This window comes from Parasteatoda tepidariorum, chromosome 3 (assembly GCF_043381705.1).
Source record: "Parasteatoda tepidariorum isolate YZ-2023 chromosome 3, CAS_Ptep_4.0, whole genome shotgun sequence".
NCBI classification, from domain to species: Eukaryota; Metazoa; Arthropoda; class Arachnida; order Araneae; family Theridiidae; genus Parasteatoda; species Parasteatoda tepidariorum.
The window spans coordinates 102,310,837-102,337,798 of NC_092206.1; the positions used below are offsets into that span (position 1 = coordinate 102,310,837).

At 28.4% G+C, this 26,962-nt stretch overlaps 1 protein-coding gene across 1 annotated transcript in view; it reads right to left on the minus strand.

The window, feature by feature from the left end:
• Positions 1-1,203: 1,203 nt before the first annotated feature.
• Positions 1,204-26,962, minus strand: part of LOC107440321 (long-chain-fatty-acid--CoA ligase 5) — a 96,103-nt gene continuing 70,344 nt past the window's right edge. The window contains exons 13-21 of the mRNA XM_071179299.1: positions 26,204-26,286; positions 23,626-23,776; positions 22,702-22,804; positions 19,607-19,695; positions 12,294-12,410; positions 11,408-11,551; positions 9,141-9,242; positions 8,537-8,608; positions 1,204-5,536 (exon numbers count right to left, since the gene is read on the minus strand). Of these exons, the coding sequence (XP_071035400.1) occupies positions 5,399-5,536; positions 8,537-8,608; positions 9,141-9,242; positions 11,408-11,551; positions 12,294-12,410; positions 19,607-19,695; positions 22,702-22,804; positions 23,626-23,776; positions 26,204-26,286 (999 nt within the window). The 3' untranslated portion in view covers positions 1,204-5,398. The remainder of the gene's footprint in view (positions 5,537-8,536; positions 8,609-9,140; positions 9,243-11,407; positions 11,552-12,293; positions 12,411-19,606; positions 19,696-22,701; positions 22,805-23,625; positions 23,777-26,203; positions 26,287-26,962) is intronic.

Genomic DNA, 26,962 nt, shown 5'->3' on the forward strand with positions numbered 1-26,962 from the left:
AATAGCTAAAATAAGTAAAAATGAGAAAGGATTGGTAGCTATGTAGTTTGAATTTTCTGTTTCTCTTTGAAAATCGGTGAATTTTCTGAAAAAGCGGAATACTTATAAAAAAAAATGAAATTTTTAGAAAATCTGAATTTTTGATAAAAAAGCTGAAATTTAAGAGATAAAAGTGAAAATAGTGGAAATCCGCTAAAAAGCGGAAAAATCTCATCCCTGGAATAATTATGTATAAGTTTACTTTTATCTCTAATCACATTTATTATTCTACCAGAAAATATATTTACAAATGAAAGGTAATTATTTAAATTTGCTATCTGAAACTCGCCTGTCGTATCATAGTGAAAATAAAGGCTTTTCAAAATCACTTTGAAAAGCGAAGAAATGCCTTGAAAAAAATTATTTAAATTTACGACAAAATCGGAGCTAAGAAACCGCGTTAATGATTTAAATGCGCGATTCAACATCGAGATTCATAATATTATCACATTAAAAATATCAAGATTTGCAGAACTTATTGTCTGCCGAAAAATAACTTAGAATTTGCAATGAAAGTAGTACATATAAAGAACATCAAAAAATGATTCATTAAAAGCACTATTTCTGAAACACGAGTTATAATAACGTGTAAAACGTATCGGGATATTAAAAACCGCATGGAGATTTGTAGTTAAAACTGCCGAAAAAACTATCGAAAAGTTACAGGGATAGTAAAAATAAAGCGAATCAAAAAATGACAACTGAAATTTGCCTATCGTAATATCGTATTAAAAATATAAAAAATTTTTTTAAAATCATCCGGAATTCTGTTGCAATAACAGCTGAAAAAACGATCGGGAAAAAAACAAAAACAGATTTATAATAGAATATGTGCTCGTCAATAAGTGATGACTCAAATGTGTGATTTAAGACTAACGATATAATTTTATTTTTCCAAAATAAAGGAAAATAAAAATACTTTTTTTCCCCTCATATCCAGACACTGTCGCAGGTTATGCACCCTTAATGCTCTATATTTTGAAAAGTGTACCATATAATAAGAAAAATTGAGAGAAAAAAAATTATTTACACACTAATAATGTGCTAAAAAGAAAATAATTAAGAAGAAATATTATATTGAACATGGAATATGGTAATAACTTGGCATCTGTTCCTTCTCAAATGTATTGGCGATGAAGCCAAGGAAAAGCATAAGAACAAATATTCTAATAGAGTATATTTTATTTGGTTCTTCACGTCTTTGGTCAAATGTTACATAAGTGGCAAGTTAAAAGTAGAATTTTACTTGTATTACATTCATTCAAAGAAAGAAAATTGAAATAAAACACATAAACCGCAAAATGAAACAAAAGCTCTTCTAGGATCCATAACTAAATGCCTGAAAACATGGTTAACTTAAAAGGTTCCTATATATATCACAGTTTATTTCTTCTTATCACAACTATGTTTAATTCTAAGAACAAATAAATAAATAAATAAACAAAAAGCACAAAATAGAAACTACAGGGGGGAATGCTTAAGGCAAGGATTGTTGCCATTAGAAGGGAAAATTCACAAATTGAAATTTGCCAAATTTAAAGATATTCATTTATGTGTGCTTGAAATGTAATCTCTTCAAAGAGTAGGATTGACACCATTCAGTGATGTCGCTTTACTACCTGATCAGAATTTTTGTCTAAAACAACAATTTGGAACAGGGCACATTTCAAAAATATAAAAGCAGAATAGAGAAAGAACACTATAAAGTATATACAGATATCACTTAAAAATAACTTATCACCAAAGAAAATTCATTTTAAATATAAAATGTAAAAAAAAAAAAAAACTTTATAAAATAAAACAAATCAGATCAAAATAAGCTTTAAATTGGAATGATAAAAGAGCCTTTCATCAGATTTAAATATAAACTTCTTACAAAAGGACCTGCATTGAAAGTAATTTAAATTTTTTTTTTGTTGATACCTTCCAAATTCTATGCCAGGATAAAAATTCTTAAATTTAGTAAATTTATACAATCTACTCAATTAGTAATGTCTTACAAAATTGTTCAAGAAATCTTTTTAGAAGTTAGCCAAAAATAAAATGACATTTAACAAAGCCTGCTGAGCCTTCCTTTAAAAAAATTTTTTAGTTTAGAAATAAGAGGGGGGAAAAAGAAATTATATTATGGTTCCGTGAAAACGGAATTTCATTTGGTAATTTAAAGATTTTTTCTACTCACAAATATAAAGGCAAGTAGTGTCCCATTAACAATAGTTGATATTTTTATATTTACCAAAATGGATTAAATTATCTTAAAATGTACATTTTCTGACTAGTATTCAGATGCAGGTCCCTCTGATTACAATAAAATTAAAAATATAATAAATAAATGATTTTTTGAAAAGCATAACATGAAAGTGAATCGTTTTGATTATAAATCTACAGCTACGTGAAGGTAATTCATGAAATACAGATTTAGTAGATATATAGAATTTGGAGCAATGAGAACTGCTGAAAACGTTCGAAAAAAGAGGGATTCGTCACAGCTTTGGCGCTACTAAAGTTTTTTCCTTTATTCCAAAAAAGAAAATCAATTGAAGCTGTGTCAATTAGAAATGCAAAGTCAAAACGATTCACTTCCAGCAGAAATTCAGAAACAACATGATGACCAAAAAAGAAAAAACATTCATCAGAATGAACTTTAAAGCTGTTAAAATTAAAATGAATTTTTAAATAAATAGAACATTTGATATGAAGGCAAAATGTTATTTTATATGAGATGGTGACATTTTACAACAGCTTTTGTAGAGTGATATTCAGTTTTCGAATGCAACTGCCTTGTTTTTAGGATTCCTGTTTAAATAAATTTTGAAATATTGATATGTTGCACCATTTTGTTATAATTTTTTTTTAAATTTGTGATATTTTTTAACAATAATGAAATTTAAATGTTTAAGCAATTACTTTTTTAGTTGTTAACTTATTCATCATAATTAAGTTATGTTAAGCTACAATTCATTCTGATGGATTATTAAACAAAATAAACTCCATAAATGCAATGTTCCATGAAATGAATGAGACCCATGCATGGATATTTTTGCATTAGCACTTCTCAACGATGGAGAAGACAGAAAAGATTGAGCTAAATATTTCCAGCATGGATCCTAAGTACAATAAAATACAAAAGTGAGAAATACCTGGCAGACTAATTTTTCGCCACAGCTGTTTGAATCACCACTTGCGAAGAATAATTATTCATAATATTTAGATTTTGCTTAGGAAAACATTTAATATATTTTAATTCCATAAAAATGATTCCTTTTGAAATATAAAATTTCATCCATCCTAAACCCTTTTAAAAAATGTTCTATATAATTATTTCCATTTCCTTATAGAGATAAAGAAAAAGCAACTACACTATGCGAAATTAAACATTTCTACAAAAATAGACTCACTAAAACATAAATTTAGACTTTTTAAGTATTATGTTTTAGAATGTAAATCTGAAGGAATATTGATTCAGAGAATAAGTTCATCTAAAATTTTTGTGAAGAAAAATAAAAACATATCCTAAGTACGACTAAATGTTATTTTCTTCCACATAACAGTGGAATTATAAGCACGCTTTCCTTTCTTTGGAACAAGAAAATCTACACACTACTAATCATTCCAATTCTAAAAGTGCACCCCCTTTAGTCAGCCATCCTGAAAATATTTTTTTTTTCATTTGACTCAATCAACTTTCTCAGAAACTTACTAATGGAAGATTACAGTCACGCAACTCATCTATATTATTTACAGTCGCCTCCGACAGCGTATAAGCATCCTGTTAAATATTTTGAATACAGTGTTTCCTCAACTCACACATTGCATATAAACAAGGAAGATATTCATTTTGTATTCCAATTTTTTTCTTCTTTTTAAGCTCGGAATTCCCCCTCTCCCCAACATCCCATTGTGGGAGGAGATAGCAAGAAAGGAGAAAATAAGTCTCAATATAGTTAGTTTTAGTTATTTTCTGAAACTAACAAGTGCATTCTTACATTTTTATTTCAGTGCTTAAAAGTATGAGAGAGAATAAAATGCATGCAAACCAAATATTGTGGATCATAGAAAGATTGTCCTTGATTGATTGATTTACTGTTATAGAGCACTCAATAAGGAAAGACTAAAACAAATTACGTAAATTTAAAATAAGTAAATTTTAAAATATGCTCTATGCCTTTTTCACTTGCATTCAAAAATATAAATAAAAATTTTAAGAAACTTAAATATGTTATTACAAATTATGATCCTTGCTGCAATCACCAAATCCTGACTAAATATTTCATTTGGCGACAAGAGAAGGAATCCTACTTGCGGAATTGAAAAGGCTGAATCACAAACAATTTACTAATTAATAAGTTCTGTTACAAATAAATAATTTTGAATTATTTCATCAAAAATTTTAACAGCAGCATAACACTTGTGTCAGTAATAAGACAGAAACAGCTTATTTATGAAACAATAATATTCATTTATAAAACATGGAAGAAAAATGTAATACTCTTAATCAGGTCTAAGTATAATAAAAAAGGAATAGAAGCTATAAACTTGCTGATATAAGCTAGATTCCTCACCCATTTAAAATGAACAATGGGAATAGGAAAGGGGGAATTCAATTAACTGTTATTTCTCCTCAAGAATAAACCTAAAATTATGAATTTAAAGCTTTCAGTCTCATAAATATATTTAATACCTACATCTGAAAAAAGAACATTTAAATAATAATAAATATGGAATGTTGATTTATAAAAAATTAAATACTCATGATTCTTTGATCATTAAAAGTGTTTTTACAGAATGATAAAAGACTGAAAGTACAATTCATTTTTTTTTTTACACATACATAAGAAAAGAAAGACACTTTAATAAATCTTAGTCAGCAGATTGTCCACTCACATTGAAAATGGTTCTAACAAAATCCTTTTCTCTGTGAAAATTCAATAAAATTTTAAATAATTTAAAACCAACTTTTAAATGCCCAATAAGTTATGTGGCCTTCCAATATTTGTACACAATAACAGAAAAAAAAAGTCAATAAAACAAAATGAACAAAACTGTTCTCTTTGCAAATCACAGTAAACATTGCAATAAAAATATTTTTGTTCATTATAAGTACAACCTAATTAAGCTTAAATGCCGCTTTCTATAAATATATATCACATAAAAAATCATAAATTGATGATTCAGATCTTTCTATAGCACTATGTGTAAATCAAATTATATTTGTTAAAACATACTAAATATATACCCATAGTGAATAAATATGATGCAACAGAATATAAACCGGTCTAATAGTATAGATTAAAGGCGTGCCAGAACTTATTTCATTTAACTACCACTTTCAAAACAAAGAGGGATGAGAACAGTGTGTTCAGGCGAGATTTCTGTACATGGCGTCTATCTGGTGCTTGAACAGCTTACGACATTCGAGGCGTTTGGTTTTGAGGGTGGGGGTCAGGAGACCATCTTCAATTGTAAAAACTCTTGGATGGAGATAAATATCTTTCACCTGAAAACAAACATATAAAAATTTCAAAGGCTTTCAAAGGGCGAAATTTCAAAAATTCTTTTTATGGATCATTATTGACAAACAACCAAATAATAGTATCAATGCATTGAGATACATCAGCCTCTTTTTTTATTAAAAAAAATTATAACTTCTTGAAACTGGCAAAAACTAATAAGATCCCTCCCTTTTTTTTACATAAAAAATGAAGAAGTGCAAATTGGAACCAATATACAATAATTTTTATAAAAAATAAAAAAAAGGCACCCCTAAATTAAGTGATGATTTGAAATCTTCATTATAGAAAAATGGAAGAGAAGCAAAATTTGCTACTAAAAAGTGTATTTACTCTCATCACTTTAAAATAATCCCATCAAACAGTTCCAGATGACATATGGCTAACCTGAAAAACACTGTTTTCTATTGCATTTCAGATCATTCAGTAAGCAAGCAAACAATGCCTCCTTTTAAATCCTCATTTTAGAAATACAGTAATTTAAAAAACTATTTTCATATATTTGGAATTTATCACGTTCTACCAACACCTCCTAGAAGTAGGAAGGCCTCAGCACGGATCAATTTAGTAGTCCGATGTGACAAAGTTAACTGCACAGTAGATGAAAAATAAGAAAGATGTCATTACGCTCGGTGTACTAAGCTGCGCAGTGGTTGATAAATACGAAATATGTCATACGTTTGGACTACTCAAGGATATTTATGGTAGCCCGTGCTGAGGCCTGCTCTTTTCTTGGAGGTGTTGGTTCTACCCCGGGAAGCTGTATATATTGCTACACTTATTACACATTGTTTTTACTAAAAAACCTACCATTCCTCTCTTTTCTTTTTTACAATTAAATTAGGTATTTAAAAAAAATAGGGTTGTTATTTAATTTAAAAAATAATAAATTTTATGAATAATACTATGTTTTCAAATAACGTTATGTATATTTTAAGACTAACTAAATGTACATTTCAAGACTTTATAATCATGTTTACAAATAAAAATACAGTAAATGTTTGAAAGTAATGTCTCTCTATATTAAAAAATTGTAATGGCAGCCAACACTGTTTTGGATGTTCAACTTCACTTTACAATTTGTTTTGCTGTGTTACTCTCCGGGGGAACAGAATTTTCATCTGCATTGATTTGTCAAAACTCAGTAATCCTCAAAATACAATCAAATCGTAATTTTTGCAAAGAATAGACATAAACTGTTCTTCCCCTTTGACCTTCATTGATAAACAAGAGCAACCACATGTAATGGCAACTGAGCGGAAAGTTAGTTTTGTTTTCATTCGTAGCTGTGCGTTGGATAGTTTGTACTTTTAAGTATGTCAAAAAAACTTATTGCTATCAAGATTTAAAAGATATTCAAAAAACTAGTAGAATACAAAAAAAGGTAATGATTTTGTGTTTTGTATTCCATGCAGATCAGATTTTCATATTGCAGATGGTGAATGAAGTGATATTGTTGCTTATGTTGGTACAACAATGAAACAAATTTTGATCCTCTGAAAATAATACAAATCTCAATCTCTCTGCGAAAAATAATGATCATATAGCTGTTATTAAGACTAAATGTTTATTTAAAGCATACATAATCAAATATAATTTGCCAATCCAGTTACTGCAGAAAATGTTTCTGGACTCTAAATTCGCCTAAAGTTACAAAAACATTGGTGCTTGTCCATAGAATTTCATCAAAGAAAGAAGACATGACAGATTAAGTAACTCTATTTCTATTTCTGTGGATGGTAATACCGACAGTAACTCTAAATTATAACCTAACGTTATAATTTTTATTATTCTCATAAAGTTAATTCAATTGAGACGAAAGTCTAGTAAACCTTACTGTCGCTGCCAGTTTTCATAGATTCTACTGGTGTGAATATCGGGAATGAAATTTTAACTAACTTAAAATCGCCTGAAATACCAATTGATAATAATTGCATTACCTAAAACACTGGTCTGATATCTGTATTGCAGAAAGCAAACAAAAATATAGCAATATTAGTTTGTTGAATCATTTTTTTAACACTAAAAAAGCTATTTTTTAAAATAAAAAAATTTTGAATAGTAGACTTGCTGATTCATAAAATATGATAAAAGTATACAAGATGAGTATTTCCGTATCTTTTTTTTTTTTTAATAGAAGAAAAACATCTAAATATTTTTTTAACATTAAAAAAAGCTATTTTTTAAAATAAAAAAATTGCGAAACATAAAAATTTCTGATTTATAAAATACAAGATGACTATTTCCGAATCTTCTTGTAGTAAAAAGAAACACATCTAAAAATTTTACTTACAGAGATGGAAATGAAGAAGAGAAAGAGCAGATAAAATAAAAGAATATATTTGAAAAAAAATAAGACTATTTCATGTACAGAGAATTTATGAACTACATTTCTTGTTTTAATGCTGATTCATGGGAGAAAAATTCCTTTTAATGGCACATAATAAAATTACAGCCACTTTTTTAAACTGTTAACAAAAGCATTAATGAATCACAAATAGATCAAAAAGAAAGAAAATCAAAAAGTTGAAAATTTTTCTAATCATCTCTGAATAATACAATGTCATTAGTAATTTAAAGTTTTACAAACTAAATTAAACTCAGTAGCACAACAGCCCATAGAGGGCCAAGGCCTACTGAGCCCATCTCGGTTTTCTTGACCTTATTATAGAAATGCATGTCAGTAAAACTATTAATATAATATCAAAAATTTACTGAGCAAAATTGAGCATAGGAACTTCATGGACCAAATTCATAACTAAAATAAATGAGAGAATGACAAGCAACATTAAGAGACAGCGAAATTGCCCATCTCTACTTTTATAATTAAATAGAGTTTTATTGGAATACACTTTAAAAGTGTATGATAAGAAGTTTTCAGCAGTATACTTATTTTTCAACATTCAACAAAATATAACAAAAAATTTAAAGAAAAAAAAATTGGAAATAGCAAAATGATTTTTTAAAAAATGTCGCAAGAATCTCACCTGTTCAAAGGACTTGAGACCATATTCTTTTCCTAATTGTGTCATATCTTTTAAAAGAAATTCTTTCACTACCTGCAATAAAAGCAAATTAAAATAACTACAATCTTTTAAAAAAAAAAAAAAGGATTTTTATTTTTACTATCTATAATATCAAATTGTAAACGACTTCTGACATATCATATTTTTCAGACACATCAACGATACAATTTCTGTCAGTTAATAACTTACTTTTTTAAAGTTTTAAGTAAATAGCCTGGTGTATATTTTAATATTATTTATGGTGGCATCAATATTTAAGAAACTATGTGATTATATAAATACATCAGTGAATCCTATTTTGTTGCTTTCATTGTTTATTTGTTACCACTGCTCATGTATTTGATTTTATGAGTTAGTTTAATGTAAATTCACTATATTTTATTTCCATTATGTTCATCTCAATATTTGAAAAATTCTACATGTCAAATTTTTTTTGTCTACATCCTCTTATCTTTCTGGTCTATTCTTTTTAATACTGCAGTAAAGTATGTCACATAGTTCATATGAGTCATTACTTACATAAAATTTAAAGAAGCAAAACAAGAGAAATAAAATAGAACATTACCTGATTTTGACAAATCTTGCTCCATTCACCTACAATATCTTTCTCTTTACACCATTGAGTCAAAATCTCCATTTCAGGCACCACAACACCCACAACACAAGACTGAAACCAAAGCAATACTGAATTAGCAATAAATTAGTTATTTAAAGTTTGATTCATAATAATATAGTATTTACAGGGTATCTGCTACATTTTAGATTTTCAAATTCATGGCTTAATGAAGTTACTATTTTCTCTGACAAAAACAGAATACAGAGTAACATCCAATATCCAGACGTCCCTTTTCCGGAAGGGTCGATTTCTCGCACACTTTTTAATAATCAAAATTAACAGACATCTCTTCATCTCCCCCTCTCTTAAAAAAAAGAGGTCTTTGGACACATTTTTTCCTTTTCTAGCTTCTAGTGATTCATGCATTGAGCCCATAAATCAACAGAGAGGAGAAGAGAAGACCTCCCAAGACCGTCGAGTGACACTCCTCCTCAGGAATGCAGGAAAAGAGGGAGATTTGTTATAACCAAAACTGTTATACTCTGCATCTTTATATTTATTGATTTTAAATTTAGAAAACAGAGTAAAGAAAGAGTTGAAGTAATAAAATAGCTGGAAAAAAAATAGCAGAGCAAATATTTTCTTTTCTGCAGAATTATATTCTAAAGATACTTTTCCTGTTCCAGAAAGGAAAGAAATACTCCTGATTTTTCTGTCCTCATTTCCGAATAAAAAAAATTTGCCAATGACTGGCTTGCTTCAGCTAGAATTTTAAATTGACAAAATGAAAAAAAAATAAAAATAATTCTGAAATCACAGAAGTTTAAAAGATACTTTGCTCTAGAAATGATGTTTTTTCTTTCATTTTTTGAAAGAACACCATAATTTTTAAAGAACATGATAAAAACTTTTTATATTTTAATAAAATATGACTCTGAGTGGAGATTTTGTTACAAATTCAGATATTTGGTACACCTTGAAATTGGGGGATGGGTANTGATGGGGGGGGGGGATTCCATTTTAAAAATAAAATTTTTCGGGGACCTAAATCCATGACTTTCCATGATTTTTTTCATTAAAAAAAGTTAAAATCATGACATTTCATGACAAATTTTGTTCAATACCGAAATTCATGACTTTCCAGGTGCACGGATACCCTGTATTTAAAATATTAAGATTTTCAAAACTATGTGAAAATATGATGTAGTAACTGCAAAAAAAAAAAAAAAAAAAAAAAAAAAAAAAAAAAAAAAAAAAAAAAAACATCAAAATGATAAAAATGAGGTGCACAATTCATAACTAATGAGTCAAAATATCATTTAAATAAATCGGGATTCTAAAAATTTCATAGAAATTTGTAAGTATAACTGCTCAGTAAACAATCGAAACGACACTTGGATTTATAGTGAAATCAATAAAATTAAAGAGCTAAAAAATTTGAATTTTCTGTATTGTAATATCGTATTAAAAATATTGAGTATTTTAAAACCAGGCAAAATTCCATAAACAACATAGATTTACAATAGAATCAATACAAATTGAGTGTTTCAAAAAGAGATGACTTAAAAGTGAGATTTAAATTTTGATATTCTTTCATGGTGTTTTAAGTTCATGTATGTTTACTAATTTCAGTGAAATGTTTTTGAAATGCCAAATTCTATTATGTAGTTAAGTACTGTATTATTTTTGTCTCCTATTCAAGTAGTGTACAGTTATCAAGAGGAAGGCATTGTTACAAATTTGTAAAAATGCATCTAGAATTGAGTTGAAAGGTTTCATCTTTCAAGCCTATAGAAAAAGAAATGTTTTTTTATAGAGCAGTCTGTTAGTGACTGTAATAATGTTCTGATCTGAAAATGTGTTCATTGAACCATGTGAGGTGTTTCATAGCCTGTGTTTTGCTGTAATTGAGTTCAAGAAATAACTTTATTTTCTTGAAGATTCCGCTAATAAATGTTTGGAGTCTTGAGGACTGTTTCCTTTGAAACTAAGTACAAATATACTCTGGCAGCAACTCTTTATTGTTCTTAATACTCAAAATCTGTTGAGACAACTGAATTTTCGTGTCACCTAAAGACATCCTCTTATTTTTACTGTATTTTTCTTCTTTTGTTATTCAACCATAATGCTGTTCATTGAAGAGAAATTCCTGCACCAGTTTTCATTCTTCAACAATTTTCTTATTTAGGAGAATGATTCCAATATAAATCACTGATTTTTAATTATTAGATAACACCCTGAGTAATTACAGAAAAAAAAGAGGAAGGGGTTATTACCTTTAAGCTGTCACCATGAACAAAAACTTGACAGACGTAGGACGAACGTAAATACACATTTTCAACTTTTTCAGGGGCAACGTACTCTCCCTGCTGTAATTTGAAGATATGTTTTTTTCTATCAACAATCGCTAAAGCTCCATTCTAAAAGAAACAGATACAGACATTAAACATTTTTATTTAAAGTGTTTTAATCATGCATTCCAAAATTTCTAACATAGATTTGGAACTAAAAAAGAAACATAAAACCTATTCAAACTGCGATAAACCAGAGATTTCACTGGTTTTTACGAAAATACATATTATATAGGATACCTCCAAGAACTTACATACTTTAGACATGCTGAGAAATTTAACTAAATATAATATCATTTGAAACTAAATATAGAAAAGGAAAAAATACAAACTTTTGAATCATAATAGTTCAAGCAATACAACTTATATATTAGGATACATAAATTTATGTTTTTCTTTTCTCCTGAAAGTGTGGTGTGGGAGAACTATCATATCAGTAACTTTTGTTTTAAAGGTCTGAATATTTTATGTTTCATTCGTTTTTAGATTAGTATTTCATTAAGTTTCATTCTTCCTTATAACATGCAAAACTGTTCTAACAATATTTCTACGTAACTTCAAAGGATGCTTTTTTCATGACGCAACTCATTCACAAGAATTTATTTTCAGCCACTTCACCTTGAAATAAAAGGTAGGAACAGTGGATAGGTATTACCTTTGTCCTAATAAATTTATCAGTGACGATAAATTTAAAACAAGACTATATTTTCAATTTAAAAGTATGCAAACAAAACATTGAAAATTAGGCGACTGGGAAAACAAATGGAATTTCAAAGAACAAAGAAAATGGTATATATGACGGGTCACTTACGGGGAGCCACATTCCAATATCACCAGTATGCAACCAGCCATCTTTGTCGACAGTACTTTCAGTTTTCTCAGTATCTTTAAGATATCCCTGGAATACTGTAAGTCCTTGGACACATACCTGTAAACACAAACGTAATATCTGGTATACATTGTATTACACATTTACATGCATTCAATACAACCATGCTTCACAAATACTTTAAAAACAGAAATTAAAAATGTTCATGAGTAATTGACATCTGATTACGTACGCAGAATGAGACTCTGTGCCACTGAGACAATTTATCTGAAATAAGACTTTTTAAATTTTTTTAGTTCTTACTCATAACACTAGATATTAAGTTTTACAAATTAACTAGATTAATATTTAAAAAAATCTAAATATATGATTGAACATTATTAAAAAAAAAGTTATTTGTAAAAAGAAATATACGTCGCTATCAATTTATTTGTTATGCAATAAATTTTTAACTTTTCTAAAAAATCTCTCCACAATCAGTTATTTTAGAAAAAGCAAAAGTTAGCAGCAATTATTCTGCCAGATTCGTATGTACAGAAAAGAATCGTTAAAACTAAACATTTTATTCAGTGACAATTTTTGTTCATTCTGAGTTCAATGGAAGTATTTATTGACAATTATATATATATACATGCATACACACATATATATGTCACGGTCAATGTTATTAATTGGTTATTACTAGTGCTGCAAGTTTGTCGCGAGAAAAAAAGACCCCAAATTTGCAGAAAAATCGCGGGAAATTATGAAAATTACACACATTCTAAGCATAAAGAAATTTATTATATAAATGATGCAAAAGACAGAAATTGCGCAAATAATAAAAAAAAAGCTTGAAAACACACAACAAAAGTATTTCTTTGAATTTCAAGCAATATTAATATTTTTATTTAAATGAACAGAATTTTGGTACAAAGTATCGTACATTGTCAGATTATTCTCATTTATCTATCATCTTTCATCACTTAATACATTTTTATACTTAGGAAACGATCTCTCTGCGTCAACGCTGTTTTTAGGCCCCGACAAACTTCCAATTGCCACTTTTGCCAATTTTGGAGTGTTCGGTGTTTGATTTCCAAAACTCGATCAATTTTCCTTCACCAACGCGCAATTCTTTGACCATTGCTTTGTAAGAAGTAATTGCTGTGAAAACTCAAACATTCTACATTCAAACTACTAGTTACAAGTCCCTACTAACTACTAGTCCCCCCCTTCATCTAAGAAACTGATCCATATTTAAGAAATCACAAGAAGCCGCCTAGGAAAAATTAACTGGATATGTTGAAAGGCAGTAGAAATTTCATTGCCCAGTGCAATAGCATGTATAACAATTTTTCTATCAAAGATTTGATTTATAACATTTTCCTTCTTTTGTGATTCCAATTTCTTTTGTACTCTTACAGACTTCAGGAAGGTAATTACCATCCCTAAGTGTAGAAAGACCACCTTAGTTGACAAGATTGTGATTATCTCTTATCTCTGAACTATTTTCATGCCATTTTGCTATTGATTCCCTCCCCTAAATACCTAATAAATTTTACATGTTCAATTTAAGGTTCAGGAAAATAAAAAATTCTGTTCAATAAAAATAATAAATAAAAAATGAAAAAAAAATATTAAATTTTAAGGCATTTTTGCGCAAGTCAAGACATATTAGAAATTTGCGAATTTTAGGAAAAAAGATGACAATTTCGCGGAAATTCGCGACGCGACAAACCTGCAGCCCTAGTTATTACTGATAACTTAATAACCAAGGAAGTCGACAAAAGTGATTATTACACAAATTTATCACATTCACCAATTATTATTAATAATAACCAATGAGTTTAATAAATGTAATTATTTTGCACTTATTTTATGTGTTGACAACAGCATAACAAAATAAGCTGATTGTTTATTTAAGAACTTCGGCTCCCGATTCCTTCCTTGTCATTTTTATTGGCATTTATATTGTTTATCACAAAATAAGATAGTTATTTTAAAAAATTTTGCAACAACACAATGGATGACGATTTAGAAGTCATGAAATCACATTTTAACAGCTATTTAGACATGCTCAAAACAACAAAAAAAAAGGTAAAAATGAAAACTTTTATAAATTTCGTACAAAACATGGCACTTTAAAACAACCGTACACAAGGAATGATTTTACTTATTAGAAGGAAGCTTTTATTTCAACGAATGAAATTCCAGTGAATGAAATAAGTCTAAGAGAATGCTCTCGTAAGGATTCAAACTTAGGTGGTCAAGGATTTCAGTATTGCAATTTTATTCTTGTTTTATAACTGTCGTTGACAGCCAACACAATTTTGGGTTTACAACTACTAATGTTCAACTCTGTAGCATTGTAATTTTGATCCAATACAGAAGACTAGGAAACTCCTGGATCAGTACCCCCAGAGGTTTGATTTGTTATGGGAACATGGAGGACTTTGTGACTCCACAGATTTAAAGTGCATCAGTCAAGATTTACTACACGGGGAATCTTCGGCCGGTCTAGGATCAAACCCTTGAACTCTTGGACATGGGACCAGTGCTCTACCAACCAGGCTATATCAGTATTGCAATTATAGAAGCAAGTGCAACTAGAGTCATTGCAAATGTAAAAAGTCATAAATCACTTCGTAATTCCAAATGTCACAGTAGCTTTTCCTGCCAATGTAAATAATTTGTTTAAAAAAATTAATATTTCAATTCAAAGAAGTTATGTATTTTTATTTATTATTTATTTATTTATTTTGAAGAGTTATGTGATTAAAAATTAAAGTATACACCACACTTTTTTTTGTTAGATTAAGTGCCACTTCTCAGAATACATTTGCCCAATATATCGTGCACTTTTTTTTCTTTTTTTAAGTTAGTCATTGCCCAGCATACCTTACACTGATGTTTTTTCTGAAGTTAAGTGCCACTGCCTGGTATAGGCTGTTCCCAGTATAACTAAACCATAAGCTGTTTCAGCATACTCATCAGTGTCTTCAAATGCATTTTAAAATTTCCTCCTGTATTGTAATTCACATTGAATGCAATACAAGTTTGCGTTTTTATTTCTTACTCTGGCCAAAAGAAGAGGTAAATATTATTTTTGAAAATCTGTATTAATAACCGGATTTACCACTTTAATCGTACAGCATATACAAAGAGACACAGCCATGTCATAATAATATATAAACCATGTAATCACATTTACCAAACTTCATTGAATATTATTAATAATTACCGATCACTATTAATAAAAAGCAATAGAAGAGGTAAGTAATAATAGCCAGTGATTATTAATAAGGACCGTATTTATCATTTTTACCCTAACAAATTGATATAGACAGCAGGTCCCATAATTTTAAGAAAAGCGAAGAGCCCCAAAACATCCATAAAGGGGAGCGAGTAAGTGTGTTTTGTGAGGATTCCTCTTACACTGGGGGTTACCTTCTCTTTAGGGGTCAGTTGAACAGCAGTCACTGCGAACGAGAGGAGAGGCAATGATGGGCTACACCCGGTGAGTGCAAGGTTAAGTTCCCCCCCTCTCTATTTTGCTTTACTATTTGAGGATTATAATCAAAAATAGATAATCATTAAAGATGAATTTTTATTTTATAAATTGTAATCAATCTTTTGTTATTTGAATGTAGATTTACTTAATACGAGTTAGCCTTGTATTAATATATATAACCTTGTGCCATTTTTCTTTTTTTAATTAACTGAGTTACTTATAACTAAAAATTAACAATTAAAATATATTGATTCCAGTTTTACTTCTGGGGCTCCTAACTGTAGTCCGTTCATCAAGTGTTGGCACTTGGCTTCGCCTTCATCACATGGTATCCAATGATACTATTTTGCTATTTTTGGGAGAAAGATGTGAACAATCCTGAACAAGGTTGTTATTTGGCGATATGAGAAAAATATTTACTTCGTGATTTTTATGTGCATATTTTTAACATTAAATATTTCATAAATTTGATGATATTTCTCAATTTTAAGTGAAAAGTGTGTCCTTTTTGAGACATTTTGCATATATTTAATTAGCTAGAGTAACGAAAGGTATCATAGCAGATAATAAAGCGAAGTAAGTGACTGAAAAAGAATTTGCTGTTTTCGTTTGGCCCGCATTAAGGATTGTTTCAATTTCAAGCACGGAGATGTTTCTCTTCTTACTTCCTGCTCTGAAATGAACTCTTTGTCCAAGGAGGTGGAGCCAACTGCCAACTCCTGATGAACAAACTATATAAACTTTTAGAATTACACAAAGGACGTAAATAACTTGAATGACAGACTAAAGAACAACAAGGCGAGATAGCATTCCTACTTACAGCTAAAGTATTGCACAAAAATGCAAAAAAACGCAAAAAAAACGCAAAAAAAAAACGATTTGAATCTCAGAAGAAAAAAATAAATAAACATTATTTTTTGGGCAATAATGTTTTAGTATTAGAATTATATCTAATCAATAAAAAACAAAGTAGTAGAAAAAAATAATTACTGCTTAAAATAGAAAACAAAAAAAAAATTGACAGTTATGAAAATATTAATTGCTCGATCCTCCATTTTGAACCAGAACGATTCAAGCGAGAAGAGGAAATTCCCGTGGGTAGATTGAGGAGAAAAATTCATTTCCTCCTTATTTGTCATTCAAGTTGAGGGCGGGGAAGTGACAAACTCTTATTTTTTCTCTGATCATTGGCTATCAATCAAGCATAAAAGCGCGGCATGCTGATTGGGTTCGCTTTATTTTTTCTTGTGTGACTGAAAGTGACTCCCCCTCCAAGTTGAACTTTGCTGTGTTTACCCTTTTTCACAGTATTTCTTCCTTCCCTAACACTCTAATAAAAAGGTTCCAGAAAATGCCTCGTTTACTAGCCAGCTGCATAGGAGAGAAGGGGGGAGGAGACTCAGTTGTGCTCTTTTGAAAACAAATCTCCCTCCTTTCTTGCATTCCAGAGGAGGAGCGTCACTAAACGGTAGATCTTCTCTTTCTGGTGATTTATGGGTTCAATTCATAAATCACTAGAAGCTAGAAAAGGAAAAAATGTATCAAAAGACCTCTCTTTTTTTCTTCTTTTTTTTAAGAGAGGGGAAGATGAAGAGATGTTTGTTTATTTTGATTGTTAAAAAGTGTCCGGGAAGTGGACCCTTCCAGAAAAGGGACGTCCGGATATGGGACGTTACACTGAATTAATCCTCAAAAAAATATTGACTGTTGGAATTGAAAACTGTCCTTAATCTGAAGTGTTCTTTCTAGACCTTAAAAAAGAGAAGGACTCTAGAAGCTGAAAAGGGCACTATTTCCCCCTAAAATAGGGCACTTTTCACACAAAAAGGGCATAATTCCTAAACACTTGCATAACATTTAAGACACCCAAAATATACAAAGTTTTTAATTTTATCTTTAAAAAAATCTTATCTTTTTTAAAGATAAAATTTAAATTGAAAATAATTCCTCAGTTCTTCGCACATTCTATTTAAAATGAGTGTTATTCTCGAGTTTTGAAAATGCTGCGTGTCATAATAATAACTTATTAAACATATCGGGATTTTAAAAACTAGGTCAAAATGAATTAAAAAACGATAAGTATTTGTAATGACTGCCAAAAAAGGGATGGAAAATTAATGTGGACATATGATGGAATCCTCGCAAATCAATCGTGTGAAAAAGTGATCACTAAATTATGAAATTCGTCAGTCATGACATTGGTATTAATTCATCGGAATTGAAAAAAAGCCACGAGGAAATAATCAAGCAACTACGAACAGCTGCCGAAAAAAGGGACCATTAACTATGTGGATTTACAGTAGAATCGGTTTAAATTGAGAATGTTAAAAAGTGACTCTTAAATTGAATCCTTTAATTAATTCTCGCGTGTCGTACTAACATTATAAAAAAATTATCAGAATATAAAAAAAATAAGTGAAAATTGTCATAAACGACATCAATTATAATGGAATCGTTGCAAATTAAACGCCTTAAAAAGTAATAATTCAAATTTGAAATTTGAACGTTGAAATATAGGGGGGAAATATAAAAACCATATGTAAAAGCTGATGAAATTATAAATAACTGCCGAATTAACTATTAGGTTTTCCGTAAAGTTCGTGGAATACATTATCTAGTATTATAGACTCGACACCAACTTTCAGAACGACCCAGTATCATTCGACGAAAGGAAATTCTTATAGAATTGTCACGAATCAAACATCCTAATAGCATCATATTAAAAATATTGGAATTTGAAAAATCATGCGAAAGGGGCCGATAAATAACAGCTGAAAATCCTATCAAAAATGGTGAGGAATTGTGATAGAATCGAATGCATGAAATAGTGATAACTCAATTTCAAATATTGTATTAAACATATCGACATTTGAAAAACCGTGTAAAAGGGCTGAAAAATTTATTAATAACTTCCGGAAAAACCATCAGCAAACACCTTGAAATTACGATAATCATGAATCGAACATATCAAAAAGTGATATTGCAAATTCGAANTGTTTAAAAAATTATGTAAAGGACCCATTTTTTTTCAAAAGGACCCAGTTATTTAAAAGTCATGGGTCCCAGGGACCCGGGATTTTGAAAGCCTAGTGTCTTCCCTGACAGCATTGTATTAAATATATAGATTTTGAAAATTCATGTGAGAAAAGCCGAAAAAATGACAGCTTTCGAAAAAATTATCATCAGATGGCGTGAAATTCAGATGGAAATACCATGAATCAAGCTGACTAAATAGTGATAACTCAAATTCGAATTTCAAACATCATATCGTATTAAAAATATCGAATTTGATAAAGTGTGTGAAAAGGACTGATAAAATAATAAATTTCTCACAAAAAACCCATCATACAACAACGAGAAATTGTGATACAATCATCACTAATTCAGTGCATCAAATTCGAATATCGTGAAAACATATTAAACATTTAATCTTTAATGTTGTAACGTTTAATCTTAATTATTCTCTTTTCTTCCCCTAATAAAATCAATTGACTGCAATAAAATTGGAGATAATTTTTGCAGAATCTGTGTAAACTGATTTATGTTTTACTTTAAGGAAAGGCTTTAATCAATTTGCCAATCAATTTGCATTTGATTAGATCAAACATAAAATTTAATTTTCTAATAACGTTTTCTTTGTAATAAAGTTTAGCTTCAAACCGTGAATTGTTACTTAAATTACTCACTAAATAATTTCTTATTTTTTTGTTTCAACAACAAATAATTTGAAATATTTCAATTGAAAATAGTATTTTCAACAAACAAAACAATACTTATGGGAATAATAAGTAAGAAGGAATACCTCTCCTTTCCCTTCAGAAGCAAAGTATTTCATATCAGGCACATCGACTAATTTGATTTTACAGCATGGGATTGGAGGTCCTACATTGTCTGAAACACAAAACAATAAATTTTACACATGTTTTTTTCTTGTACTTCTTATTTATTTAGGCAATTAATGTTAATGTGATTGAAAAAAGTTTACTTACACATAATTTTGGTCACACATAAAAAATTTTAAAAAAATAATAACAATTTTAAAAAAAAACTTTTTTGACGAACTTTAATTTAAACAAGATGTTGTTCTATTAAATGAAATGTTGACAACATGCTTTTCTGATTTTTTTTTCATTATACATTAATCAGTTTGTTGTAAGAATAATATTTTTTTATTGTAATTTTTATATGCACTATGATTTTCTGTAGAAATTCAGCAAATTTTAAAACAGACAACATAGATAATCAAGCAGTTTTAAATTATCTATTCCTTAGCTCCTTTCATAATAAAAAGTTGATTAAAAATTATTAGTAATGCATTCTTCATTCCAAAAAAATAAATGTGAATCATAATTTACATAAAAATGTGTTGTATTGCCTATTATAGCAAACTTAAGCTTTTCTGTTTGTGAGACTGAAAAAGTAGTTTCAATTTTTTTTCTTCTGTTTCCCAGTTACAGTTTCACTATTCTTGAAAATAGGTTTGAAGTAATACACACACAGAATATTAAATTTTCTTTAAATTAGTATTAACAATCTTCTTTTTCAAATTAATCTGTACATCATTTCTTGCTCCTTCAACTAAGTTATACCAATCCCCCCCTACTTCTTTTATTTGACATTTTCAGTCAGTTATTTGAATTTCCCATGCTGGAACATTAAGTTACATTTAAATTAAGTTTCCACACATTCTATCCTTCAAACTAGTTAGAAAAATTCTAGTTTCAACCACTTTGACTGTTTTATTTGAAAGATTTAATTTAGCTTAGCTTCCCAATATTTATATTATTTAAAAGCTGTTTTCACTTGCTTTATTCAGGGTGAATAAAAAATTTACACCACACATGATCTTCAATCCAGATAATTTGTCAGATATATTAAAAAATTAATAAGGCCTATTTTCACTAATTTTTTTGAATACTCACGTGATTTCTCAATCTTTTTTCTTTTTTATTTGAGCTTTTCCTAGGAGATTATTTAAATTCTTATAATTTTAAAAAGGCATTATTATGAAGAGAGAATTCTGAATTTAATATAACTCTTTTTGACATGATAATTACTGACGATTCCTCATTTCAGATTCCTTTACCACTTAGATCGTTTTTCAGGGGTTATTTGTTTTTCTGGCCAATTCAACACATTTTGTTTCGTTAACCGAATAGTAAAATTTGAAAAATGTGCAAAAAGCCAAAGAAACTATAAAAACAATGCATGAACAATAAATAAGTAGATTAAGGGTGGTCACTGCAGAATACAGGGATGAGATTAGCCAAAACGCAAAAAAGCTGAATTTCCACGATACTAAATTTTACGCAAAAGCAACCCTTTAATAATAAATTACAGACAGTTTAAGGTAATAAATAATGTATTGACATACAATTGTGTACTAATCTATTATTATAAAAACGATTACATTGATACTTAACATTTAGTGAAGAAAAAAATTACTAATTGAAAAAATAAAGCTGGAAATTATATTTTTCCTCAGTTCACATAAGAGACAATTACTACTTGAAAAACTACCTGGTTTAGCAAATTAAAACTTCTGAGAATATAAATTAATATTTCATTTCTTTTAATAAATACTGTTATGTGATTTATAGCAAATATATCAGTAATATTACTTTTTAAATTATATTGAAAAAAAAACTTTAACAATGGACCAAATCATTCTGTTCATATTATAGTCTAATCTAAATACAGCCCTCTGAAACATATCAATAACAGTGAAGTAGAAATATATAGTAACTCCTTAACATACAAAAATNAGAATATAACGATAGATGAACAATTGTTTCCTAGTAAAACTCGATGCCCTTTTACTCAATTTATAGCATCAAAACCTGACAAATATGGGCAAAAATTCTGGCTTGCTGCAGACGTGGAAACTAAATATGTTCTAAATGCATTTCCTTACTTGGGAAAGAATGAAGAACGAGATAAAAATCAGAGACTATCTGAATATGTAGTTTTGAAACTTATTGAACCCTTCCAAAATGTGGGACGAAATGTGACTGTTGATAACTTTTTTACGTCTCTGGAATTAGCAAAGAAGCTAAAGGAAAAACGAACTAGTTTAGTTGGTACGATGAATAAAGCCAGACGCGAGATTCCAGATTGTATAAGAACTGGAAGAGAAGAGTTATATTCAACAAAAATATTAAAAAATGAAGAATCTGGATCAACACTTACTGCTTATCAGTGTAAGAAGAAAAAAAATGTGATTATACTGAGTTCCATGCATGCCAGCATTGATATTGCAAATAACTCAAAGAAAACTCCAGAAACCATAAAATTTTATAACGAAACAAAATTTGGCGTAGATATAGTAGATCAGATGTGCAGGCAATATTCAGTCAAAGCTGGGTCAAGGAGATGGCCTGTCCATACTTTTTATAATATTTTAGACTTCGCGGCAATAAATGCCTGGATTATTTTCAAATGTGTAACAGGGAAGAAATTATCGAGACGCAGTTTTATTCAAAATTTAGCTGAAGAATTAAGAGCAGATTGCAATAAAAAACCCATTGAAGGAAAGCGAAAGATTGAAAAAGAATGCGAAGGTGTAATTCCTCCCAAGCGTAAAAAGTGTGAAATAAAAAAATGCAATGGTAATGTTACGAACAAAATATGTTCCTCTTGTAATAGGATGGTATGTGGAAAATGCACAAAGAACATAATTTATCAGTGTATAGACTGCGATTAAGTAAGTAGTTTAGTTTTTCAAGATGTGTTATTTGTGGTATCAAGAAACAAAATTTATGTTTTATGTAACTGTCAAAACTATTTGTTGCCTTGTTATAAATAATCATGTTACTGTAATATTTTTTTTTAATCGAGAATAATAATCTAAAAGGTAAATATGTTGGCATTATTAATTTTCTATATAAATATTATTACCAAATGAAAAGAGCATTTTATTAAAAACAATATTTAGTTGAGTTTCCACTGGTGTCAAAATGACACCGTCCGGCATTCTAGGGGTAGAAGAATAGCCGGCGTTCTAGTGTTAAGTCACCTTTCACTTTTATTTTCCTAACTTTTTTTTTTTTGAGATTGCACATATCTTTAACTCAATACTAATTATTTTCAATTCATTTTACTTTTCATGACTCAGAATATTTTAGAAAAATAACTAGAACAACTTCAAAAATCTATCCTTGACAGGAATGTGTCAGCATCAAGACTGGATATTAGTGCCTTAAAAACGAAAGGTAATTTAATTTTATCTCATTCAACTTAAATCAATTTCCACATATGTTTAATATTATTCAGTGCAAAAAAAAAAAAAAAAAAAGATGTCTACGAAAACCCTCAACTTGGAAGATATATTGAATTTCATCAACGATATGAATAGTGCTAAACACTAATTTATTTATCTACACAATCACTGAAAAATCAAATTATTATGGCAGACCAAAGTCGGAAATATCAGTCACTAACTTTTCTAGCTTTCTTTTGTCTCATCAGAATTAACTTGTTGTGAATTAGTGGTGAATTAGGGTAAAATAAATTAGCACAAGGGTAGAAAGAGCACATTAGGGTAGCACAAGGGTAGAAAGAAACCAACAATTTAGGGAAGGCAATTTTTGTATTCTTTACATTATTCCCTCTTTTATTGCTCAGAGGTTAAAACATATTTCTGTCTATTGTTACAATGAAAAATATTGTTGTTGTTTTCTTTTAAAATTATTAAAAAATTACTAAAAATTCAATCAAAACATTTAAAGAAGGTAAGTTTTTCTTTTATGAATTGTACAGAAAAAAATTAAATAAATTAATTTTCATATTTTTTTTAAAAAAAAAGAAAAAAAAAAGACTTACGACACATCCCAAGGCACAACGGAGAAATGTGAGAATGTGACCAGCTATAGGAGCAGAACCAACTACAATCAGCCGCAGTCGACCACCCAGTTTATCTTGTATTGGTTTCAAGACAGTCCAGTCCCATACACTGTTATTACGAATTATGTCCCTGAAATAAATGCAATCATTATTTACACAGAAAATAAATAATTTCATTCTTTTAATCATTCTCGAGAACTCTGAAATTTGTAATGATTTTTTAATGTTATATAAACAACTCAAACTTAAAAAATAAATAAAGCAATAAAAAAAACATTCACTTTGTTAACATTTTTCTCCTTCATCTCATAAAAATGGCCAATCATCATGAAAAGGACCTATATTACCTTATTTTTCTCTTTTTCAACTTAGCCAAAAATACTAGAGGCAAACATTCTTTTTAATATCATGACTCTTAGATAATTTTTACTCAAGAATCAGTTGTCAAAAATTCACAGTATTTGTTGATTAGGACTGAGCGATGCAAGAAATTTTATATCATGATATATCGTCTGACAGACATCGCGATAGAGTGATGTATCAAGATATAACATATGTTTGAAAATTATTTCTTTTGAATCGAAACTACACAATCTGCAATCAATCTAAAATAAATAAATTGATAACAAAAGAAAATGTTAATTCCAAAAAAAATGCTTTTATAACATCAATAGCATTGCCTACTTTGTTCAATTAAAATAATAAAGACGGATTGACTTCAGACCAATGTGCAAGCTTAGTTTTACTTATTTACATATATAAAAAATTTTAAAAAATTAATGTAATAAACAATCAAAAGTAATTGTGCATATAAGTAAAACAACTTTTAAATTATTTGTAGGAAAAAAACATGCTTTTGAGACATGGTTAGAACTTTTTTTATTGATTTATTTAGAATAACAAAGTTGTATTGAATAATGGTGAAATTCTATATGCAATAAACGTAAAAACAAATTTAAGTTTTGTTTCATTTATTTATTATTATTATTTTATTTATTATGATTATTTTATTTATTATGATTTCATTTATTATTATTATTATTTTTTATTTATTTATTTGAAAATGAAATAGACTTAAGATTTATGTTTAAAAATTATCTTCTTCTTCTTCTTCCTTATCCCCAAAATATACTGAATACCTAATAAATTACTAAACAAACACGTATTCAAAGAAGAAAAGTTTCTAAAAATACTAAAAATCAATGGTACTATTGTTAAAATATTAAAAAAGAAACAACTTTTAAACCGTTAAAACATTACTTAACTTTTTATTTAATTAAAAAAATTTAGTCATTTTAAGTATGAGCTGAATTTTTAAAAAAATAAATAAATAACGCAAACTTTGTTTAAATTTTTTCAAAACAAAAACAATGTAAGATTTAATTAAGAATTTAAAATAATGCTAACATATATAGAATAAATGATTCTTTAAAAATAGAATAAAAAAATGGCTAGAAAAACTAACAAAATACACATAAGTGCCAAATTTTTTTTTTATAAAAAAAATAAAAAATAAATTTTTTTTTAAAAAAAAAACGCTGCTTTTAAAAAATTAAGAACAAAATAAAAAAATGGATTCAAAAGAAACGTAAACTTTTTTTAAATTTTTTATAATTAAAACAATTGAAGATTTATTGGTTTAAAAATAATCATACTTAACAAATATTAAAATAGTAAAATAATAAAAATTATTATACATAACAAGCATTAAATAGATTTTAAAAAAACTTTTTATAACAAAGTATAAGTTACCTAGATACAAAACACCGCCTTTAAATTGCATCGCTTTAAATAAAAGAAAAATTATTAAAAAAGGTAATGAAGAATACTTTATTTACTTATAATTTCTCTTCATCAATAGAGTTCAGAACAAAAATTCAAGAGAAAAAAAATTCAAATAACAGCGATTATATAGCGAACGCAAAGTCACTGTAGGCCTACTAAAACTAATCGACAAAAAACGTAAATCCTGACAAACAAACAAAAAAAAAGGATGAAATAATATACAACGATTGCTAAGTAGCAAAAGTCCCACTGAAACTAGTTTACAAGAAACGTTAAATCACAACGAAATAAAATGCACAGTGACCGCAAAATAAATCCTGCAGAAAATAATCTTCAAGGTTGTATCTCCTTTGATTCAATGTCTAAAAAAAATGTAAAGAACAATATCTTACTTGTCTAGATAGTACTGTCAAACAAAGAAATAGATAAAAGACAAAATTTTTACTTTATGCACATAAAACACTTATAACTTGAAAACTGTTAGTCATATCATCCCATAGTCTATTTCTTTCGATTCATCATTTAAAAAAAAAAAAAAAACACATATGGGATACATCTTTGCCTAGATAAGAATAATTAAATTTTTTCCAACTTTTCAATGACCGACGTAAAATTACTTCCCACTAAGAGAAGGAGGGTGCTGCTGGGATGCTTAGACTTTCACAAATTTTTGAAGTATTTTAAATATTAATTGAATCAAAATAAAATTTATACATTTAATACCCATTTTTACAAAATAGCAGCTGAAACAGATATAAAATACTTTACTAACTTTTCAATTTCAGCCTTTTTACTTTCAATGGCCATATTCAGCAACATTTTTTTAATTTTACTTGAATTTGCTTCCTCTTGAATCTAAAAATAAAACAATTCTATCAAACAAATTCTTCCACACAATAATATTCACAAAGAGTAATAAAAACATTTTTTTTTTTTACACTGTGGCTTCTTGAAGGAGGGCACTCTGAAAAAATATTCCTTTACTTTTTCTCAGATTTCATCACGATAGTTTTATCAAATCTCCCTGATTTTCAAGACTCCAGACAAAAATTTTATTATTCATTTTCTAGCAATATTATTTATGTGCAAAAAATAAACTTGATAATAAACAAAGATTTTTTTAGTTACCACAACATTTTTGTCATAACAATAACAGCATAAAAGGAGAAAGGGGCAGTTAAGAGGTACAAAAAATGACCTCATTTCTTGCATCCATTTATAACACATCAAAAATAACTGTAAGCTTCGTTAAAATGCATGAAGTAAACTAGAGAGAAAACATTTGTTTTCAGATAGAATGAAATAATGTTTTTTTAATTATAAACTCAAATTTTTTTGATATTTTGTATTGAATGTTAAATCTACTTATATCTTAAAAATAATTTTAAAAATTAATGATTTTAAAAATAAATGCATTAATGAAGCAAAAGCTCTTTTAGTAAATATCTATATATTAATATAAATTAAAACAAAACTAAGCATTTGAAAATGTGTTACAATTTTGTGGTGTATTTCAAAATGAAGACTCAAA